General features: G+C 41.9%; 1 protein-coding gene across 5 annotated transcripts in view; it reads left to right on the top strand.

Moving 5' to 3' along the window:
• Positions 1-6,253: 6,253 nt before the first annotated feature.
• Positions 6,254-23,906, top strand: part of ZNF318 (zinc finger protein 318) — a 43,704-nt gene continuing 26,051 nt past the window's right edge. For 4 of the 5 annotated variants that reach the window (XM_086706916.1, XM_086706917.1, XM_086706915.1 and 1 more), the window contains exons 1-6: positions 6,254-7,022; positions 9,541-9,692; positions 15,950-16,589; positions 17,557-18,999; positions 20,661-20,760; positions 22,652-22,956. In XM_086706916.1, the coding sequence (XP_086563042.1) occupies positions 6,567-7,022; positions 9,541-9,692; positions 15,950-16,589; positions 17,557-18,999; positions 20,661-20,760; positions 22,652-22,956 (3,096 nt within the window). In that variant the 5' untranslated portion in view covers positions 6,254-6,566. The remainder of the gene's footprint in view (positions 7,023-9,540; positions 9,693-15,949; positions 16,590-17,556; positions 19,000-20,660; positions 20,761-22,651; positions 22,957-23,906) is intronic. The other variant, XM_025926025.2, reaches the window with a different exon arrangement.

The following is a 23,906-nucleotide window of genomic DNA, read 5'->3' as shown; positions in this document are numbered from 1 at the left end:
ACAGGAATTTCTCCAAAGAAGACATCCAGATGTCCAACAGACTCATTACCAGGGAAATACAAATCAAAACTACAATAAGATGTCACCTCACACTAGTCAGAATAGCTAAAATCAACTATACAAGAAAAAACAGGTGTTGGTGAGGATGTGGAGAAAGGGGAACCCTTTTGCAGTGTTGGTGGGAATGCAGACTGATGCAGCCACTCTGGAAAACAGTATGGAAGTTCCTCAAAAAGTTAAAAATAGAACTACCCTATGATCTAGCAATTGCACTGCTTGGTATTTGCCCAAGGAATACAAAAATACTAATTCAAAGGGACACATGCACCCCAATGTTTATAGCAATATTATCTATCACATCCAAATTTTGGAAACAGCCCAAATGTCCATCAACTGATAAATGGATAAAGAAGATATGGTGTATATATACAACGGAATATTAGTTATAAAAAAAGAATGAAACCATGCCATTTGCAATAACATGGATGGAGCTAGAGTATTATGCTAACCAAAATAAATCAGAGAAAGACAAATACCACATGATTTCACTCATGTGGAATTTAAGAAATAAAACAAAGAAGCATAGGGAAAAAAGAGAGAGAGAAGCAAACCAAGAAACAGATACTTAACTATAGAGAGCAGACTGATGGTTATCAGAAAGGAGGCAGATGGGGTGACAGGGTAAATAGGTGATGGGGATTAAAGAGGGCACTTGTGATGAGCACCGGGTATTGTATGTAAGTGTTGAATCTCTAGATTGTACACCTGTAATTAATATTACACTGTATGACAACTAGCTGGAATTTAAATAAAAACTTAAAACAAACAAGCAAATAAATGAAAGGATCTTTCCCGTGATGTGTGCCCAAAGAGGAAAGGGACCCCAGGAGAGTGAGTTTTATGTGGGATGAATCTCTACAAGGCCAGGGACTGTGGGGAGAAAAGTAACAGGTAGTCAACCAGAGAAGAGGCATCACTGAGGTCCCAACAGGAGAGCCATAAAAAAGCCCACAAAGGTGACATACAAGAGAAAGAGCCAACATGTGTGAATCCTCCACGTGCATGGGAAACCAACTTTCAAAGCTAACCATATTCTGCACCACCCAGGAAAGACGGCCCTTTCCCCCTAATCCATTCTTTTCCTGCACCAAATGCTGTTCAGAAACAGCAGCTGGCCAGTGGGAGAGGAGCAATATACACTGAGGTAAAGGCAGGGATGTGGAGAAGCCTGGCATTCCTCCCTTCATCACAGCAAATTTCCCATCTGTAGCAGGCAAGAGCTGGGGAATGGGAGAACCTCATAAACTGAGGTTTAGAGTGGTACTTGTTACCCTGGACAAAACATTTTCACTACTGCAATGAGACTATTCTTGTGACTGAAAAATACTTAAAAAGTGAAGGAATCTGCAAGAGGTTTCATGCGGGACATGGAAAGAACTATGCGTAAGGCACATGTGAAGGAGAAGCAGAAGAGTTTTGCAATTTTACACCATGGAGGCCAAATCCCTTGGTAAAAATAGCTATTCAGTATGGGAGAAGGATTGAAGAGGAGAATTTGATATAAAGTATAACTAACCCTGATTTATTTTGTTTTAATTTATCAATTTTTTAAAGTTTATTGATTTATTTTGAGAAAGAGAGTGTGTGGGCATGAGTGGGGAAGCGGGAGGGGCAGAGAGAGAATCCCAAACTGTCAGCACAGAGCCTGACTTCACCCACTGGATCCCATGAACCAAGAAGTCATGACCTGAGCTGAAATCAAGTGTCTGATGCCCAACCAACTGAGCCACGCAAGGTGCCCCTAACTAATCCTGATTTAAAATGTATTGACTCCAGGGGCATCTGGCTGGCTCAGTTGGTGGGGTGTGTGACTCTTAATCTTGGGATGTGAGTTCGAACCCCACGCTAAGTGTAGAGATCGCTTAAAAATAAAATCTTTAGGGGCGTCTGGGGGGCTCAGTCGGTTAAGCGACTGAGTTCAGCTCATGTCATGATCTCACAGTTAGTGAGTTTGGGCCCCTGTCGGGCTCTGTGCTGACTGCTCAGAGCTTAGAGCCTGCTTTGGATTCTGTCTCCCTCTCTGTCTGTCCTTCCCCCGCTCACACTCTGTTTCTCTCAAAAATAAACATTAAAAAAATAAGTAAATAAAATAAAATCTTTAGGGGCACCTGGGTGGCTCAGTCGGTTAAGCGTTGACTCTTGATTACGACTAAGGTCATGTTCTCCATATTTGTGAGTTCGAGCCCTGTCTTGGCCTCCACAATGACAGGGTGGAATCTGTTCAGGATTCTTTCTCTCCCTGTCTTTCTGCCCCTCATCTGCTCACTCTCTCTCTCTCCCTCACTCAAAAATAAATAAATAAAATAAAATCTTTATTATTTTTTTTAAGTTTATTTATTTTGCATGAATGGGGGAGGGTCACAGAGATAGAGGGAGAGAGAGAGAGAGAGAGAGAGAGAGAGAGAGAGAGAGAATATCCCAAGCAGGCTCAGCACCATCAGGGCAGAGCCTGATGCAGGGCTTGAACTCACAAACCACAAGATCGTGACCTAAGCGGAAATCGGACACTTCACCGACTGAGCCACCTAAGCGTCCCTAAAATAAAATCTTAAAAAAGTATAATAATAATTGCTTCTCAGTCTTTTGGCTAAGATCAAGTGTAAAAAAAATAAATAAAATGTATTGGCTCCAAGTGTCTGTGAACATCTTTTAACTTTTCTTCATGTTTGTTTAGATCCCACCAAAAACATGAGTAACTGAAATTCATGTTTAGGCTAATACAAAGATAGGGCACACCCCTCTGGCAGATTTTTAATTATTTTTTTAAACAATTTTATAGATTTTTAATTTTTATAAATTTTTAATTTTTAATTTATAAATTTTTAATTTTTAGAGTCAGAAAATACAGATGCAAAACAAAACAACCAAAAAACATTTTCATAATGGTCACATTCGTCAAGGTTGTACTGTGGTAGCAAATTATCCTTCAAAATCTCAGTGTTTTACACAACAAAGCTTCATTTCATGCTCATAGTGTATGTTCAACTCAGGGTTGGGGGTGGTACTCTGTTTTACACAGTCACTCAGGGACCTAGGCTGACAGGTTGTACCATCTGTAACATGTGGCTTCCTCATTTGCCACAGCAAAGGAGGAAAGAGCATGGAAATCTTATAACCATTCTTTCCTGATAGAGCCTGGAAGTGCTTCCATTCAGTCTATAGTGGATAGAAATAGTCACGTGACCCCCTTTCTGAAAGAAGGAAGAAAATGTCCTTTTCTTTGTGCCCTAAATGAGAGGAAACACAGGCTATCAATAAGCGCTGCTAAAGTCTCCCAGATCTCTGAATCTCACCAACCCAGGGATGACTAAAATCATCTTCCCTGGACTATTTTATTTTTTTAAAGTAGGCTCCATGCCCAGTATGGGGGCTTGAACTCACAAGTCTGAGATTGACAGTCACGTGCTCTACTGACTGAGCCAGCAAGGCACCCCTTCTCTGGACTATTTTATATGGCAATTTAACTTACATAGACTGTCACCCTTCAGTTGTTACCTAACCAGTTCAGTTTGCCCTATGCACAGAAGCCAATCACTGAGACCTGCAGATATGTGGCGGAGAAAGGAATTTATTCACAAGGCAGCCAAGCGTGGAGACGGAGAACAGGTCTCATATCACCTTTCCTGAAAAAAAGGTCTTTTGAGTATTTATGGGATTTTAGGGACAGTGTGGGGGGATATGATTGGAAGCTAGAGAGGGTGAGATAAAGGTCAGGGAATTGTTGATCTATGCAGGCACAGTCCATCATCTTGCTTCTTCATATATCACATGCTCAAAGATGGGGTATTGACAAGATTAGGGGGTGGAGATTTCAGGCTCCTTGACATCAAAATGTCACCTATGGAGATTTGTGCGGGCCCAGTAGGAAGGTTTTGACCCGTCTGAACTGGATGAAAGTGGGCCTTTTAGTTCCTGGAAGAGAACTTAAGCTTAAGTGTCTTGTGACTTGTACCTCAGAGACATTTCATACATAGAAGCAGTTATACATTCTTATGATATTTTACCTGGGCTGTCTGCTGTTCAGAGGCAGTTTTAAAGTTTATTGTTTTAAAAAATGGGCTTAGCAATGAGAAAGAATGAAATATGGCCCTTTGTAGCAACATGGATGGAACTGGAGAGTGTGATGCTAAGTCAAATAAGCCATACAGAGAAAGACAGATACCATATGTTTTCACTCTTACGTGAATCCTGAGAAAGTTAACAGAAACCCATGGGGGAGGGGAAGGGAAAAAAAAAAAAAAAAAGAGGTTAGAGTGGGAGAGAGCCAAAGCATAAGAGACTCTTAAAAACTGAGAACAAACTGAGGGTTGATGGGGGGTGGGAGGGAGGGGAGGGTGGATGATGGGTATTGAAGAGGGCACCTTTTGGGATGAGCACTGGGTGTTGTATGGAAACCAATTTGACAATAAATTTCATATATTGAAAAAAAAACGGGCCTTAGGTTATAGTCTGAGCAGGAATTTTCCCCATTTTCAATCTGACAAGTCTTTTATGCTACTTAGCTGGTATAATCAAATCTCTGAGTAGAGGTCTCTACTGCACAGCACACATTATGAAATATGGTTCTAAACTGTACAAAAACCTTACATTCATATATTATGGTTATAATATAATATAAGAATAATGAATAATATGAATTCATGGATAATAATGAATAATACGTGAAATATGAATAATGAATAATATATGAATAACTCATATATTCTGGTTAAGAGCCATTGCTTTCTCAGACTGCTTTACTTTCTTTTACTTCCATCATCAATACTGATATTTTGTTTTCTTTTCACAAGGAAATCCCATTAACAAAATCTCTTTACTGTTAAGTTACACAACTAAAAGAAAAGAAAATGGGCGGAGTCGTGGATGGTGAACACTTGGCAAGGTTCATTCATTAGCTGGGAAACTCACTCCCTCACTCTGACTTCCCACTATACAGGTAATCCCAACTCATGTTTTGAATAAAATTGGTTATCTGTGAAAAGTAATTTTAAATTTTAACTTAATGAATTGATTATGGGGGAATTCACACGTAAAATCCCAGATAAACTAAATATGGAAAACAAAATCATTCAAGTGTTAAAAAATATGCGGAATACATTAATAACCTTGACATGATGAAGACCTTAAGCCATGAAACCCAAAAGTCAGGAATCAAAAATTCAAATGCCTATTGGGAGCAAGCTTGTAATGTTAAGGAGGGAACTAAACTGAGTGCAAGAGAAATTAACTAGTAAAAAATTTATTCTTACAGAGCTATGATATAAGCAAATGTCATGAAATTGGATATATTTTAAATTTAATGTTGTAATATATAAATTAGAAGATAGAAATCTTTCATGTTTAAAATTTTTTGTTCTGCCTTTGCTTGGGAATCAGAAGTCTAATTCTCATACCAATTTCACATTTTGTGTTTCTAGCTGATAGATGAAAACTGTCAAAGCATTGTTTTGTTTGGAAGAGTTTGGTTAAGGTCAACTTTTTTTTCTGTTTTGACCATGGTTTTTCTTCTTTCATGTGTTGACTTCTTCACTTTTGTATGAAGTATGCAGGCCCTGAGACTGGGGACTACTACAGTCAGGTGTCCAGGAAAATTCTGGTCATAGATTGGAGGATCTGAATTGCTCAAAAAACTCTCCAGTCTTCCTGTCATGATATGGACCCCTTGGCAATGAGACCTTCCCCATGACCGTATGTATTCTGGTTGAAAGAACAATTTACTCTGATGTCTGCTTTGGATTTGACTCTCGCCCCCCAAACCCGTCCCCATTCCGCATTTCTCCGTCCCCAACTTCAATCGACAGAGATCAGATAAAATGGAAAGTAAAATGATGCGTCTTCTGTGGGGTCCGGGGCGTTGGTGGTCACTACGTGCCATAACCTTCTCCATACCTAACGTTTTGGGTTTATTTATATTCCCATCACTTATAACCACTTATCGTTCCCACATAAAGTAACAGGGTTGGGGGACAGAAGAAGGGCGAAGATGCTACCAGATGTCACCCCACGCCTCGAGCAACCCCAGGAAAGCCAGTTCAGCTCCCGCTAATCCCCTCTTCCGCCCGGGCCTAACTGCGCGGAGGCTCCCTAAGTCACGTGGTCGCCGGGGGACGGGGAAGTGGGCGGCTCAGCCGCCGCCATCTTGCAGGTTCGGAGGCGGAGCGTACGGGGCGCAGGTCGCGCGTCCGCTTCCCCTCCCCTCGCCCTGCCTCGCTCGGGCTTCTGCGCTCCTCCCCACTTCAGGCTCTTGTGGCCGCTCCCTGAGTGGAGGAGCGGGGAGCCCCGGAGGGCGGGGGGGTGTGTCGGACGCGTGCTCGCGCTTCCAACCGCCAGCAGCGGCCGCGCGCTCGGCCGGCCCCAGCGGCGGCGCGGGGCCGAGGGGAGGGGGCGGCTCCGGCTGCGGGGGCGGCGCGTGGCGGCCGTGGCTGCAGCTGCGGCGGCGCGCTGGGGCCCCGCGTCCAGGGCGCCCCCCGGTCGGAGCTGCCGCCGTGGCTGCTGCTGCCGGAGCCATGTACCGCAGCGGCGCCCGCTCCTCCGTCTCTTCGCACCGGCCTAAAGAGAGCGGCGGGGGCGGCCCGCGCACCGGCCGCAGCTCCGGCTCCTCCTCAGGCCCGGCTCGCCGCACCTCGCCGCTGCCCTCCAGCTCCTCCTCGTCTCGGAACCCGGCTCGCCGTCCCCGCTCGCCCTCAGGGCACCGCGGCCGACGGGCCTCGCCGTCCCCGCCGCGGGGTCGCCGTGGCTCCCCATCCCCGCCCCGCGGCCGCCGGGCCTCGCCGTCCCCGCCGCGGGGTCGTCGCGTTTCCCCCTCCCCGCCGCGGGCGCGTCGCGGCTCCCCGTCGCCGCCGCGGGGCCGACGACTCTTCCCGCCGGGCCCGGCCGGTTTCCGAGGCAGCAGCCGCGGGGAGTCCCGCGCGGACTTCGCCCGGGACGGCCGTGGAGACCATCCAGGCGACAGCGGCAGCCGGGTAATCCCACCCCTCGACCGGGACTCCCTCTATACCCTAGCTCCCTCGCCCGGGCTTCCCGCTTTCAGAAACGCCCGCAGCACAGGCGCCCCAAGGCCTCCAGGCCAGAGTCCCGGGATCGAAGGCCCTCCACCCCCCCTCGGGCTCCCTCGGCGACGTCCGAACCTGGAGGTTCCCGTCAGCCCTGGGAGCCGCTTTACACAATAACGGACTCGGGACCCAGACGGGCGCCTGGTTCGGGAGGCAGTGCATCATTTCAGGAATAGGCTGTTTGTCTCACTCTGGGTGAGATGCGGAAAAGTTTGCCAGGGCGAGGGGAATGTCCTCCAAACTGTGTGCCTGGTACTTGTTCAGTAGTCGATGTTTCCCTCAGAGTTGCGTGGTTTGGTATCCCCTTAGACCTGAGCTGCCCCGTGGATCTTAGAAAAGAAGCTGAAATGTCTTTGTGGCCAGTTAGGGTTGCCTAAACCTCATCAGCGAAGACACCTAGAGTGTGAACTGTTAGCAAATTGGCGCTACTCTGAAATGAACTGTGCATACCCACAGTCATTAATAAGTACCACCACTTATTGAGTTATGTGGCAGGATTATGCTTCGACCTTCATTTACACATTCCCTTTGAACACTCACAACCCTTTGAGGCGAGGAAGTTAAAATTTTGCCTTATTGAATAGCTGAGATATCCAGAGAGGTTTGAGCAACTTTAAAAAATGTCATACAACTAAGAAGCGGTGTAGCTGTGATTCAGTCCATGCGTACCCGGTTCCCACCATCCATAATTTTAACGGTTATGTTTCCCTGCTAAAGGGATGGGACATGAGGTTAAGAAGTTCAGTTTAGGAGCACTTGGCTGGCTGGGTTTGTAGAGCATAGGGCTCTTGATCTCAGGGTCATGAGTTCAAGTCCCACATTGGGTGGAGAGACTAAAAATAAAATCTTTTTTAAAAAAGATAGAAGTTTAGACATAATATTGACCTCTCACCGTAACTGCCTCTGACCTGGGACTGGTGTTTTGGAATTTGTTTTTATTTTCAGTTCATCAATTTTTTTTTAAAAAACCCCATGACAAAGTTTCTGTTTTCTCTGCTTGCTCTCTAAGAGTATTGATGTGCTCTAGGTACTCTGGTCTTAGGTGAATTGACTTGTCACTATGTTAAGATTTTCACAGCTGAGCAGCTATAGTCTGAGGAAGCAAGAAGTTCTACAGAGGAAGCAAAGAAAATTGAATACTAGTTCCCACAGCCTCCCTTTTCTTCAGTGCTCCAAGCTTTTCTTCTCAAGTCAGTGACATCACCCATTGCTCAGCCAGAAATAGTGATGGTTTCCCTTCTCCCAAGTCTAAGCTGTCAGATTCACTCCATGTGTCAACATGTCAGCTCTGCCTCCAAGATACATCCCCCAAACTGTCCACCTGCCATTAGTCTAAGCCCTATTGCCTTTTGAGTGGATTATTGCCTTAGTTTCCTTTACATTCCATTCTTGTTACCACCTAGTTTATTCTGTACCTAGCAATCAAGATAATTTTTGTTAATCTTCATTGTATACAATTGAGAAGTATTTATTCAACATCTACCATATTAGGCACTGTTCTGGGCACTGGGGATACAACAGTGAACGGTCAAAAACCCCTGCCCTTGTAGAGCTTATATTCTACCAGGGGGAGTCAGGCAACAAGAGAAGTAAAATATTTTGGCATATTAAATGGAATTAAGTACTAAGTAAAAACAAAAACAGAAAGGAATTCATCATTTTTAATAGGGTAGCCAAGGAAGGCTTGGGAAGGTGACTTCAATAAAGACTTGAATGAGATGAGAGTAGGAGCAATGCAAGCATCTGGAGGAAGAATGTAGTCAGATCATATCACTCTAATGCTTGAACTCCTTCTGTGGTTTATTACTACACTAAGAATAAAATCCAAATTTCTTGTCTTCTGTCACTTTGCTACAGTCACACTGGCTGTCTTTCTGTTACTCAGAACATGCTAAGCTCATTCCACAGCTTGTTCTTTTTGCCAGAAACATACTTCCATCTGTTTGCAAGGCTGACATCTCATCAGTCAAGGGTCAGGTTAAATAATACCACCTCAGAAAAAGCCGTCTTTAACCATCCTATCTGAAGTAGTTCCTTTTCTCTAATCTCTTTCATATTACCACTTTTTAATGACTTTATAGCATTTACTGCTATCAGAAATACTTTAAAAAACACACAAAACCTGTTATTTGTTTACTTCACCAGAAATGTATAGATTCTGAGAACAGACTCGATTTACTCTTTTAGTCCCATGCCCAGTACTAGTAAATGAAAGAATGAGAGGTCTCTGATTGGGAGGCTTGGAAGTGTGGTCTTTCATCTAAGAAAATGATAATTTTTAAAAACATGCTTTATTTTTGGAGTAGTATCTTACCATAGTCATTTCTCTCCTTTTTGGGTGACAATTTTATGACCTCCGAGGAGTACATTTTTGGGTATAGGGATGTCTTGATCCTATAGAATATTACATTATCTTTTACTTTTGTAGAGACGCTCTCCTGGTCTGCGTTCTGACTCTTCTTTGGAACAGAGCTTAAGAATCACTGTTGGCAATGACCATTTCTGTGTTGGCATACCAGAACGGCGGCGGCTTAGTGATCGACTGGGGTCACCAGTGGATAATCTGGAGGACGTGGACAGGTAGGCTTCATTTGGGGTAGGGCACACTATAATAGTGCTTGAAGCTAGAAAAGTTGCTTTTTTCTAAATAATGTATTTGAAAGAGTGGTGCCAGCACTGAAGTTACACCCTGTGTCCAGTACAAAGTATAGCATTGGAAAAGGCTTTCTAAGTGGGAAGAGTGTATTGACGTAGACTCTGTTGCTGAAAGAATTACATAGAAGAAAAGACTTTAGAATGTCATCCTGGTCCATCTAGAAAGGGGAAGGCTGAGGGGACATAAACAGGACATAAACGTAAACAATTGAGATGGTAAGGATTCTAAAGTACTGGAACTAGGATCCTTTCTACAAAAGAAAGTTCTGGACAAAATAGGAAATCTTTTTTAAATGGCGTTTTCAGCTTGGTCAGGCTGAAATATAGATTCAGAAAGGTTTTAGATAAATTCATATCTAACATGTATCTAAATTCAGTATATTAAGTATATTAAGCGTTAGTAGAAAAGTTAAAGCTCTTTAAAAATGTTTAATTTCAGTTTTTACAACTATTGAATGCTGAGACAAATACACTCCACAGAGTATTAAATGTAGATCTTAGGTATTAGGAACATCACCACGTGGGAAGTTAACTAATCACATTAGGTGTTTTTCACCTCACAAAAGTAAATAAATAAGAATGGGAGTACAGGGAAAGTGCTTTCTGAGAGCTGGGAACCATGTCTGTTGTGGTCTCTGCCCAGCATATTGGGAGTTTTCACAAATGATTAGCAGTAGCAACAAGTCAATGTAATGTTCTTTCAAACTGAGACTGTCCATGTAGTGGTACACTGAGCATAGGCAGACAGGTGGGGGACGGCTGGGCAGGAAGTCTGAAGACCAGTGTTACTCTTTGGTGATATTTACTTCAAAGCTCCAGTGGCAATTTGATGTGGCACACCAAGGCAGGAGAGTTCTGTGTCATATGACAGAAATTTCATGGGGCACCTGGGTGGCTCAGTAGGTTAAGCGTCCGACTTGGGCTCAGGTCATGATTTTGTGATTCACGAGTTTGAGTCCCCCATCTGGCTCTGTGCTGACAGCTCAGAGCCTGGAGCCTGCTTCAGATTCTGTCTTCTCTCTCTATGCCCCTCCCCCACTTATGCTCTATCTCTCTCTCAAAAAAAACTAAAAACATTAAAAAATATATTAAAAAAAAGAAACTTCTGAACATAGGGCTTTAAGTTATGTGACTGTATCCCTTAATTGAGGCAAAAGCCCTTGCCCTTCTGGCTACTTCTATTTTGGGAAATGATTGAGTAGGTGGTGCCAGGTGTGACTCTCTTCCTTCCTTGTTAAGGTTTTGAGATAACTATAGCATTTCCTCTTGTCACCTCCCCTTTCTATAAGCTTCGTTATGCACGTGTGCTTCAGATAGTGAATTGTCCTTTTTTAAGTTGTAAAAATTAAAAATTGCCTTTTAGGGAGTTTGGGATAGTAATTGTCTTCCCAGAATCATGTGTTTCAGAGAGACAAGTCTGTTTTAGAGAAAATGAGACTAAGGTTCTAAAAGGAGCTATCGGGGGCGCCTCAGTTGGTAGAGCATGCAACTCTTGATCTTGGGGTCATGAGTTCAAGCCCCACATTGGGCATAGAGATTACTTAAGGAAAAAAATAATAATAAAAGGAGGTAGCAACCCATTCTTTATATTGTTTTGTCCCCTGTATTTTTTCTCTATATGGTTTGTGTGGATAATTACTGTCCAGTAATACCAGGCCATAGGACCACTGGCGTTCTCATGATGTCTCCTGACAGTGTATCCAGTTCAGCTAATGAAACAGGCCATTTCCATCCTTTGTATGTAGGTGCTTTACATTTTTTTCCTGGCGATACGTGGTTAGCTAAGTCACTAGGGCATGCCACTTTCATTCCCAGGGACTCTTGTTCCTGGGGGTGTTAAGTTCGAACCCCAGGTTGTGGGTGTAGAGATTACTTAAAATTTTTAAAAATAAACTTTTCCTAGGACCCTGATAATCTTTCTCTTCCCTTATTTATTTTTTTTTTGTAAAGTTTATTTATTTTGAGAGAGAGAGAGAGCACGTGCTCTAATTTAAGCTTCTAAAGACTTGTGGATGTGAGTTCAGTTTACCCTGTTAACAAAGTAGTCTGCACGTTTCATTCACAAAATTCTTATCTTAACTCTTCCTTGCCCTGACTTAGGTTGAAGGAGCAGAATTTTTTCTTTCTGATTTGCCTTAGGGAAAAGACGGAAGCAAAGAGCTTTCTTCAGGCATTTTAGGGAATCAGAGCAGAAGAATGGGAAGTTTGGACTCTACAGGGTCTTTTTTCTTCTTCTTTTTCTTAATCATATACATTTTTTCACAGCTTTATTGAGCCATAATTCACATACCGTAAAATTCACCCATTTAAAGTGTATGGTTCAGGGGTGCCTGGATGGCTCAGTCTGTTAAGCACCCAACTGTTGATCTCAGCTCAGGTCTTGAGCTCAGGGTTGTGAGTTTAGGCCCTGCACTGGGCTCCATGCTGGGCATGGAACCTATTTAAAGAAAAAAAAATGTGTGCAGTTCAGTGACTTTTAGTCACTGAGTTCACAGAGTTGTTCATCCACTACTACGATTAATTTTAGAAAAGTTTTATTACCTGCACTCTTAGCTATTAGTTACCCCCCCCCCCCCCCCGACATGCGATAGCTTATCGCTAATCTGTTTTCTGTCTATAGATTTGCCTGTTCTGGACATTTCATATAAATAGAATCATACAATATATGGTCCTTTGTGACTAGCCTCTTTCACTTAGCATAATGTTTTCAAGATTCATTCATGTTGTAGCATATAATAGTACTTCATTTCTTTTTGTTACCAATAATATTTCATTGTATGTGTTTTGTTTATGCATTCATCAGAGATGATTGGATGGATAAATTTGGGTTGTTTCCACTATTTGGCTATTGTGAATAATGCTGCTGTGAACATTGGTGTACAAAGTTTTATGTGGGTATATGTTATATGTTTTTTTACTTGTTTAATGCAATTCATAAATACAAAAGTACAGAGAGGGAGCTCCCATCTACTTGCTAGATGAGATGCTGACCAATTCATGAGTAGCTTAAAAAAAAGTAGAAAAATACAGTGAGCCCCCATGTACCCATCCAGCAATCCAACAATCAATTACTTATTTATTTATTTTTAAAGTTTATTTATTCATTTTTGAGTGAGAGAGAAAGTGAGAATCCCAGGCAGGCTATGCACTGTCAGTAGAGAACCTGATGAGGGGCTTGAACTCACAAACCATGAGATCATGACCTGAGCCAAAGTCGGATGCTTAACTGGCTGAGCCACCTAGGCACCCTGTCAGTTTTTTAAATAGATAGACCTTATACATTATTTAAAACCTTAGAAAAGAGTTGGACTTAACTAAAACTTTCAGAGTCTGTCCCTGGACTATTCTAAGCTACAGAGGATGGGACCCTTTTTAGGGCTCACTTTTACCGTAGCCAGTTCTTTCTCTTATCCTTTGGGAGACCTGGGGAAGGAAGACATGAGCTTCTAATAAGCATCTTGATTTCTGCCTGTATAGAAATCAATGATTTCTGTATTGCATGATATATATGCATGATATACATATGATAGTTTGTTTATTCTTTTAACTGTTAACATACCTTTTTTCATTGTGTTGTTTTTGCCTTCTTTTGCTGAAGGTTACAAGTCTGGATTGATACTATCTGGGAGTCATCTCATTATTTCTAGCTTCTTGATATTTAGTGCTAGATTAGATCTTGAGCTAGTATGCCATTTGATGGTGATATGTAATAGTTCTAGTGGGGAGCTGAACATGGAAGTATGGATGAATTTGCCACTCCCCGTGGAGCCTGTGTTTTTTCCTCTACACTAATACAATCAGAGACTTTTTCATGGTAGATGGTGTTGTAGTAATAGAGTGGTTCATGGACATTTCCTCCCTGGAAATAGGCGTGTTCATGGCTGACAAACCCATAGAGTAAAATATATTACTCTAGTTATGTTTGATTTCAGAGATCATCCTTGGTTCATTCCCATTTTTCCTATTTTATACTATATCGAGACCTCAAAATTCCCCAGATTCTTGGGGAGGAGGTGGGTAACAGGAACCTGGATTCTCATGGGTGGCATTCTTTTAGAGGAAGTGATAAAGTTTATCTATGATAGTCTTTCGTAAAATTATTTATAGCTGTTACCCAGGTCTAAAACTTTGAACAAAGTTCTAGAAAAGGCAACTCTTTGATGTTCTGCTCAGTCCCAGAGAAAGCAACTAAAAAAAAAACAAAATCAAAGAAAAGTTATTTCTCAGAAACTCTACAAAACACAAAGTACATACTAGAAACTAGAAAACACCAATGTGAGTGGAGTGTGAATGACACATACATTTTTAAAAAATGTTTATTTTTGGGGCGCCTGGGTGGCGCAGTTGGTTAAGCGTCCGACTTCAGCCAGGTCACGATCTCGCGGTCCGTGAGTTCGAGCCCCGCGCCAGGCTCTGGGCTGATGGCTCGGAGCCTGGAGCCTGTTTCCGATTCTGTGTCTCCCTCTCTCTCTGCCTCTCCCCCGTTCATGCTCTGTCTCTCTCTGTCCCAAAAATAAATAAACATTGAAAAAAAAAATTAAAAAAAAAAATGTTTATTTTTGAGAGCACACGTGCAAGCAGGAGTTGGCGGGGGGTGGATGGTGAGAGAAAGCAAGACAGAGAATCCCAAGCAGGCTCTGCACTGTCAGCACAGTGCCCAATGCAGGGCTTGAGCTCATGAACTGTGAGATCATGACCTGAGCTGAAATCAAGAGTTGGATGCTTAACCAACTGAGCCACCCAGGTGCCATGACATGTAAATGTTTCATTCAGATTACTTAAAAGTTAGAGTGCTGGAGGATCTTTATTTCTATCTATGATTGAATCAGAAATTTTCTTTTTTGGACAGTAGAAACTCTGTGACCATAGTACCCAAAAAGATTAGGACGATTTTGTGTGATAAAGAGCTCTGAGCTGAAAGGACAGGTGTCCCATCCTGTATTTTTATCTTTGTGCCACAAAGGTCCAAGACCATTTTATTTCTTTTTTTTTTAAAGACCATTTTATTTCTATGAAAATAAAAATATATAGTGAGCCAAATCATTTCATACTCTTTCGTAGACCCAGGATTAGCAGAGTGCTTGTGGATATCCAAGCAAAGTAGAAAAGAGAGAACAAAACAGGCTGTAAAGGGATTTTATGGTTTTTAATACGTGACCTAGCAAAACAGAGCATTGGAGAATCTTCTAAAACTTGTGAGAAAATCGTGCCAATTAGGTAGCTCAGTAGTTTAAAAAAAAATCTTCCCCACAGTGAAATACTTCTTTTCCAAATGGTATATTATACAGAACCTTACATTACAAACAGTAAAAGTTGGGGCCAGTATGATTTCAGTGAGGTGGAAGGCCCAGAGCCATGCAGGCTCTGCTTTCTTAGCATGTCCTTCCTTTAGGCATCTCCTAAGCACTCTTAAGAGTCTCTGTAGAACACAGCTTGAAAATTATTGACCTGGCCTGATATTTCTCACATTTCATTTATGGATTAATTTTTTTGAGAGGGGGTTGCAGAGGGAGAGGAAGAGAGAGAATCTTAAGCAGGCACCCCACCCAGCACCAGAGCCAGTGCAGGGCTTGATCTCACGAACCATGAGATCATGACCTGAGCCAAAATCAAGAGTTGGATGCTTAACTGACCTAGCCACCCAGCCAGGTGCTCCTATTTCTCACATTTAAAAGTACATACAAATCATCTGAAGCTCTTATTAAAATAATGCAGTTTCTGAATCAGTAGGCCTGGATGGAGCTTGAGATCCACATTTCTAAAAAGTTCCTAGGTAATACTCATGCTGCTAATTGAGACCACACTTTTGATAGCAAAGAGCTAGAATTTAAACTAGTGTGGAATTGTGTAACCCACACTTTTTGTAGTCTGGTAGTGATGTTTTCACATCTCCCAGACCCTCTCGTGATATTCTGCATCCCCAAAGTCTAGTCAAAGAGATTAGCCTAAAAGTTCTGTCTAGATAGATAGTAATAGTTCCCTTTGGTTAGAGATTGAAGCTGCTTGTGCCCAGGGGAAAGGGAGAAGAAATGTTCCATAGATTTGTTCTTGGATTTCATGATTTTTGTCTTTTGTCCTAAGCATTCTGTAGCCCCCTTGCTGAATGTCAGCCTCTTAGAGGCTTGTTTGCTCTTGCTCTTTCCAAGTCCATTGTATTCACTGATGCTTGTCTCTTTCCTCAGGGATGACCTGACTGATGATTCAGTCTTCACTCGAAGTTCCCAGTGCCCTCGAGGTCTTGAACGATATATTTCTCGGGAGGAGGGACCTCTCAGTCCCTTCTTGGGACAACTTGATGAGGACTACCGGACAAGAGAAACTTTCTTGCATCGTTCTGATTATAGTCCCCATATCAGTTGTCATGATGAGCTGTTGCGGGGAACAGAGCGGAATAGAGATAAACTCAAAGGCTCCTACTCTGTACGACCTGAGGAAAGGAGCCGGGAGGCCAAACGGCCCCGTTATGATGACACAGAGAAGATACATGGCATGGGCGGTGATCACTCAGGTTTTTCATCAGGGACCCGCAACTATCGACAGCGTAGACGAAGCCCAAGCCCTAGGTTTCTAGATCCTGAGTTTCGAGAGCTGGACCTTGCCAGGCGAAAACGAGAAGAAGAGGAAGAACGAAGTAGGAGCTTGAGTCAGGAGCTAGTGGGAGTTGATGGTGGTGACACTAGCTGTTCTATTCCTGGACTATCAGGTGTCCTAACAACATCAGAGCCAGGGTATTCTTTACATCGCCCTGAGGAAGTATCCGCTATGCCCAAGAAGTCAATTCTGAAGAAACGGATTGAGGTGGACATGGAGCCTTCCATTCAGGTCTCTGCTGCATTTCTGCTAGAATCTCTTACTTGTCCCTCTACTATCTTAAAACTCAGTTACTTTCCTGAGGGTTGTGTCCCTAATGGTATCTTTGTAATATAGTATCTTCCAAGATTCTCCAGAGTAAACTGTAGGCCTTATAATGCATCAGTGGAGGGCTTCTATTGTCATATTTTAGGCTAAGTAAACATTTTGGAGAGTATTTATTGGAAGTTTTTTTCTCTAAATTGGATAGCCCTCAAGGAATCTTTGAATATGGGTTTCTTGGAAGTGAAGCTTGAAGGGCGAAGAGAGTAGATGATCTGAATTTTCCTCATTTCTCTTTAGAGAAAAGATTTATGAGTAGACACTAGGCACTAGACCAGAAACCAGGTGATTCTGATTCTGATCCCACTGCCACTACATGCTGTGTGATTTTTAGACAAGTTACTGGGCCCTGATGTTTTTTCCTCATCTTTGAAAAGATGGTCAAGCATGAATGCTAGTTTTTAGCTATTCTCCTAGGAGCTAAAAGTTTCTGAAGAAGTACCTAAGGGCATGTAAGGAAGCAAGGGGAGGTTGATCAGTTAGGTTTCAGAGTTTCCTTATCTCACTTCAAAGTGGCTCCACTTTTATATGTCCCCCCCCCCCTTTGAGGGACCCATAGGAAAAAAACAAGTAAGCTAGAGTATATCTCTAAAATCCTTTTGAATTCGTATTGCTTGGTAAGGAGTACAAGAAATGGGCAAAAGTAAAGATTCATGCCAATCTACTTTATTTCGTGTTTCCCCTCGCTACAGCAGAAGCATCTGGAGAGATGGAGACCCAAATCTTGAACCTGCCTAAGGATACTGTACCTCCCTTTCATTCATACTTAGCATCCCCCTATTTATTCAAGAAGAACCAACTATTTAAGTATTTGTCTCAGTTACTAGTTTTCTGAGATTCTACATAGAGGCTAAATCAGTTGTGTCTGTCTTTACAGCTTGAGAGTTTTTCCAGCAATACCAGCCCCAGCCAGGATCACCCTGTCTACTCTGGTCACCCATCTCTTCCACTAAGTGGTGCTATTGCTGCTTTTGCCTCAGAAATTGAAAACAAGGGGACTATGGTAGAGACTACCTTGAAAGAACCTCAGGGCAACCTCTATCAATGGGGTCCCCTCCCTGGGATGCCCAAAGACAACAGTCCTCTCAGAGAGAAGTTTGGAAGTTTTCTGTGCCACAAGGAAAAATTGAATATGAAGCCTGAGGGGCCTGAACGACACACAGACTTCTTGCTGCCCCATGAGAGAGCTAGCCAGGATGGCAGTGGTTTTTCCCGCATTTTGAGCATGTTGGCAGATTCTACCAGTACACAGGAAAAAAGGCGTCGTAGTTTCCCTGACATTGAGGATGAGGAGAAATTTCTCTATGGGGACGAAGAAGAGGATTTAAAGGCAGAATCTCCACCAAAGCCCCTTGGGAGCTCTGAGAATGAAGTCATGAGACAGAAGGCAAGCTCCCTGCCCTCTTCAGCTCCAGCTGTAAAACTAGAATCAATAGAAGACACCAATCCAGAATATGCCAAGATTCATGACTTGCTCAAGACCATAGGGCTGGATATTGGGGTAGCAGAGATTAGTAAACTGGCCGCACGCACTCAGGAACGACTTCATGGCAAGAAACCATCACGTTCCTCTGCTGACCGCCGTCCATCAGTTGACCGGCACTTTTCAGCAGAACGCTGTTCCTCAGTTGACCACCATTTCTCAGCTGATCGGCACTCCTCAGAGCCTCACAGACTGGAGAGCAGAGAGGCACACCATAGCAATACCCACTCCCCAGAGGTGTCCCATCCACATCCAGTCTCCCCTGTAGACCCTTACCTGCTCACAAAAAACAGCCCCCCATTCCTAAAGTCTGACCATTCAGTGGGTCATATTGCAGGACCAGAGGTGGTTGGCAGTGGGTTTCAGTCATCTGTGGCAGTCAGATGCATGTTACCATCAGCCCCATCTGCCCCAATTAGACTTCCACATCCTGCTTCTTTATCACAGTTTCATATGCCAAGGGCCTCTCAGTTTGCTGCAGCTCGGATACCTCCTAACTATCAGGGACCTGCCATTCCCCCTGCTTCCTTTGATGCCTATAGGCACTACATGGCATATGCAGCCTCCAGGTGGCCCATGTACCCTGCCTCTCAACCATCAAACCACTCTCTACCTGAACCACACAGGGTAATGCCAGTTACCAAACAGCCTACTCGTAGCCGTCCCAATCTCCGTGTGATCCCCACTGTGACTCCTGATGAGCCCAAGCAGGAGGAGTCAGTGCTAGGCTCAATTCCTACTGCTCAAGTGCCTGTCCAGGTGTCCATCCCATCACTCATAAGATATAATCCGGAGAAGATCTCTGATGAGAAGAACCGTGCTTCCCAGAAGCAGAAGGTGAATATTAGCTTTGAGCATCCTGTGCCTGAGTCTTCTATTTTAACATAAATTGGTATTTGCCTTTCAGAGGGTGTAAGGCCCTTTTAAGTTTTTGGAGGCTGCTGTCCTCACTCTAAGTAATGTATATACTCCCTCTGTTTTTCTCACATTTTCTCATTAGGACTAAACTAAATTCTAGCCCTAGGTCCCACTGTGATTTCTTGACTTCTTTTTTAAGTTTATTTCTCTATCAGAATTATTGGCCTTACAATACTATGGGTAGGAGTTGAGAGCCTTGAAGTTTTCAATATGACCTCGTCAGGGAGTGAGGAACCAAAATTGGATTGGGTGAAGGATGATCAGTAAATGTGTTTTCATCTTAGTGAATTTTGGATCCATTTCCTGTAGTGATTATGTGGGTTAAAAGCTAATACCTGGTTGTTGCTTGGTAATTAAAAAATCAGCTTTGCTTTTTCTGGTTTGTTTTAGAGTCCAAGAATACAACATATTTTTTGACACTTAAACAGTAGTTTTTATACTACAAAATTCATTGGGTTCTCAGGTATAAGAAGGGAACTGGCTGGGGTAATGATGTAATAATTCTAGATATTTTAAAATAGCAGGTAAAAATTAGGGATGAGGAATACAGAATAGCAGAATTTCAAATGGAAAAATTAATGCGTATTCTTAACGTAAAAGTCCTTAGTAACTAATGACTCACTTTGTTTAGGAGCGTAAAAATGTAATATATTAAATTTGGTTTGCTAATAAAGTAATTAAAACCTAAAGAAAAAGAAGGAAAGGAAAAATTAGAGGGTCAATTTTTTTCCAGTTTAAAAGAAATTTAGCTGATTCTTGAGAAAACAAAAATCACCTCTTAATTTTTTATTGCATTTAGATACTCTGAGCTTCAGTCTTTTGTTCTGTTGAAGTCTTTTGGAAAAGAGGAGGGAAAGGTTCAATATAGACAAAACCTGAGACTGTACAGACACTGTTTGGAGATTGAGTGTTTTCCTTTTACTTCCCCTTCAAGAACCTAGCACTTAAGTCAGGGCTGATAATATACAGGTTTTCCACACTAGTCCATTATATACAAACTATATTTGTTTTTTCCATCAACTAGTAGTAATACAGTTGAAATGTGTGCTTTAGGCTATATATACCTGGATTTTATCTATCTATATCTATCTATCTATCTAATATACCTGGATTTTAAATCTTCTTACTGTATGACCTTGGATATGTTACTTTATCTTTCACAACCTCAGTTTTCTTACTGTAAAACAAGGATAATGTCATGAGGATTAAATAAATTGATGTATGTAATGCAACTAACACAATGTGTCACCTGTAACACTCATTAGTTCACTTCTTGATGGTTCCCTTTGAGCTCAGAACCACGGTCTAATAGTTGCTGTCAGTGCCTTTAGGTTAACATTAATAGTACAGTGCTTCCTGCATAAAAATAATGCTTTCTGGGCAATGTAGTTCTGAAGAGGATAATTCTACTCTGGAATTTGGATCAGAATGAAATACCAACTTTGCTATAAAGTCAGAACTTCTCTGTGTAGACATTTGGGTCCTTGGATTCAGGTATCATCTGGCATGAGGACTTACAGAAGAGAGTAGTAGAAAAGGAGAATGATGGAGGCTGAAGGACACTATTATGTACTTTGCAGGTTATTGAAGAGAGGGAAAAGCTAAAGAGTGACCGGGAAGCTCGCCAAAAAAAGATGTACTACCTCAGGACTGAATTGGAGCGGCTTCATAAACAACAAGGTATCAGACATTCCTGTGCATAAGTGCCTTTTTGTAGTAACTTGAGTAGGAGACCCAAATGGAGAACTGTGGGGACTCTCAGATAAGTTCAGTGATCTGAAGCCTCACTTTTTAAAAAATTTGGCTTAATTAGACTCATAAAAAGTTGCAGTAATAGTGTAAAAATTCTCAGATATTCTCCATGATTATTAGCATTTTACCATATTTTCTATATCCTTTTTTTCCTCTCAATCTGTGTATGTGTGTGATTTTTCTTGAATTCTTTAAATTTTATATATGATACTCCTTTAACTCCTAAATAACTTCATTGTGTATCTCCTAACAATAAAGCATTCATTTGTATAACCATAGTACACTTATCAAAATTAGGAGATTAACCATAGTGTACTACTAGTCTACTGATCTTATTTATATTTCACTAGCTGTCCTAATAATGCCCTAAAGCAAAAGAAAATGGAAAATTATACGTTGCATTCAGTTGTCATTTCTTTCACTTTTTTTTTTTCCTATAACATTTCTTGGATCTTTATAGTTCATGACATTGACATTGTAGAAAAGAAGTCACATATTTATAGAATGTCCTTTAATTTTGGTTTGTCTGATGTTTCCTTATGATTAAATTTAGGTTATGCATTTTTGACAAGAGCATCACAGAAGTGATGCTGAGTTTGTATCATGTATTAATTTGTCCCATTACTGGTGATATCAACTTTGATCACTTGGTTAAGATGGTGTCTTCAGGAATTTCTTTGCTGCAAAGTTATTATTTTACCCTTTATAATTAGTAACTTATAGGAGAGATACTTCTAGACTGTGTAAATGTTTAGTCAGTCCTCAAATTTCCTCTCACTAGTTGAGCATTCATTGGTGATTCTTGCCTAAATCATTTGTTATGATGGTTGTTAAATAGTGATTTTCTAATCTCATTATTCCTTCTACCTCTATTAGTTGGCTTTCTACTAGGATGAAGAGCTTCCTACCCATCCCTCCTCTCCCATCTCTTGGTCATTTATATTGGTGTGAAGTCATGGATTCTTCATTTAACAAGTTATAATTATATACTGTCATTTATTTTCATGCCCAAATTGCCCCAGATTTGGCCAGTGGGAGCCCTTAAAGGGTCTCCTGTGTCCTTTGATATGTCTCCATTTTTTAAGTACTTCCTTATTTTTTGCACAAAAAGATGTTCCATGATGCCTCTTGATTCCATCTCTTCATCTGTGCCTTTAGGAATTCACATGCACACTGAGGAAAGAACATAATAAGGCTTCTAAATATTACAGCTTGATGACAGCTTGGAATAATAGAGAGTGAGAGAAGATACACTTTCTTCTGTTTGGATTTGGACTGTTTATGGATAAGAAATTTAGTTATTAATCCTGTGAAGATTATTTCATGAGGACCTTCTGTTTGGAATAGGAGATAACATTAGGTGAACCTGAGGCAAAACCTAACACTCAGTGTAGGTACTGGTAAAGGGTCCTTAAATCAGATAAAGTCAAATATGTAACTGAATTCTTTTCGCCCTCTGAATAATTCCTTGGTTCTCTGAAGAAGACCGTCACTGGATTCATAGTTAACAACATAAAGACAAATGCACATAAACTTATATATACCATTTTGGGGATTCATGGATCTCCTGAAGCCTGCTTGTAGATCCTTAGCTAATAACTCCTACATAAGAGATAATGTAATCACTCATCCTTTACCTCCATAGAAGCTTCACCTAAACTAGCCCATGTGATAGGAGAGTCTTTCTTGCCTTTATAAAGGAAAGTTGTAAGGGAAAAGATTTTCTGACCATAGACTCTTGGGAGATTACTACTTGTGACAGAAAAATGACCTGTCTTACTTTCCTTGTGTTTCTTTCTTTTGACATTCGTCTGCTCAGGAGAAATGCTGCGCAAGAAACGAAGGGAGAAGGATGGCCACAAAGACCCACTCCTGGTGGAGGTGAGTCGGCTTCAGGATAACATCATGAAGGACATTGCAGAACTTCGACAAGAAGCAGAAGAGGCAGAAAAGAAGCAGTCTGAACTGGACAAAGTGGCTCAGATCTTGGGAATAAACATTTTGGATAAATCCCAAAAGTCTTCAAATGACAGTAAAGAGACTACAGAGAAGGCTGGGAAAGCAGAAAAATCTAAGAGCCCAGAAAAAGTGTCATCAACCTCAAGCTCCTCTTCAAATAGCAAGGTAACAATTCAACTTTTCCATTTCTTTAAAAAAATTTTTTTTAAATTTTAAGTAGGCTCCATGCCCAGTGTGGGGCTCAGTCTCATAACAATGAGATCAAGAGTTGCATGATCTACTGACTGAGCCAGCCAGGTGCTCCTTTCTGTTTCTGTTAATCTTTTATTTCCATGGGCTCCTAAAGAAGCCTTCTAACCATTTTCTTAGATTCCTTTTCCAACCTGTTCTTACTCTTGTTGAAGTTATTTTTGTAAAGCGTAGGTCAGACAACGGGACTCTACTTCAGAATTTTCTTTTTTTCAACGTTTATTTATTTTTGGGACAGAGAGAGACAGAGCATGAACGGGGGAGGGGCAGAGAGAGAGGGAGACACAGAATCGGAAACAGGCTCCAGGCTCTGAGCCATCAGCCCAGAGCCTGACACGGGGCTCGAACTCACGGACCGCGAGATCGCGACCTGGCTGAAGTCGGACGCCTAACCGACTGCGCCACCCAGGCGCCCCATCTACTTCAGAATTTTAGCAGCTCTCATTGCCCACAGAATAGAATCCCAAATCCTCAGCATTCAGGGCCCCCCATGTTCTTGCTTTAGCCTTTATTGCTTAACCCACTCCAGCCTGGCTTCTAATCTTCTTGTAACTTATGTATACCATTTTGTGGGTTCATGGTTAACAACAGGGTCACCACCATGCTGCATAGCCAGTGAATACATTTTAGTTCTCAAAGCAGTATTTAATACAGGGAAGCACTCTCTCTAAAAATGCTTTCTTCCCTTGGCTTCTCTCACATTTCTTTTCTTCCTAGTATGCTGGCTGCTGCTGCTTAGTCTCCTTTGCTGCTTATTGTGTTTTGCCTGATATTTAAATATTTTAGTTCTTCAGGAATCAGTCATAGCCCAGTTCTCCAGAATTCTGCTTTTTCCCTAGGTCATTTCATCCAGGTCTATGCTGAAA

The sequence above is a fragment of the Puma concolor genome, chromosome B2, assembly GCF_028749965.1.
Source record: "Puma concolor isolate L17-30 chromosome B2, mPumCon1.1.hap2, whole genome shotgun sequence".
NCBI lineage: Eukaryota > Metazoa > Chordata > Mammalia > Carnivora > Felidae > Puma > Puma concolor.
The sequence above is the reverse complement of the archived record's forward strand: the minus strand, read 5'-3'. Positions and strand labels throughout refer to the sequence as shown.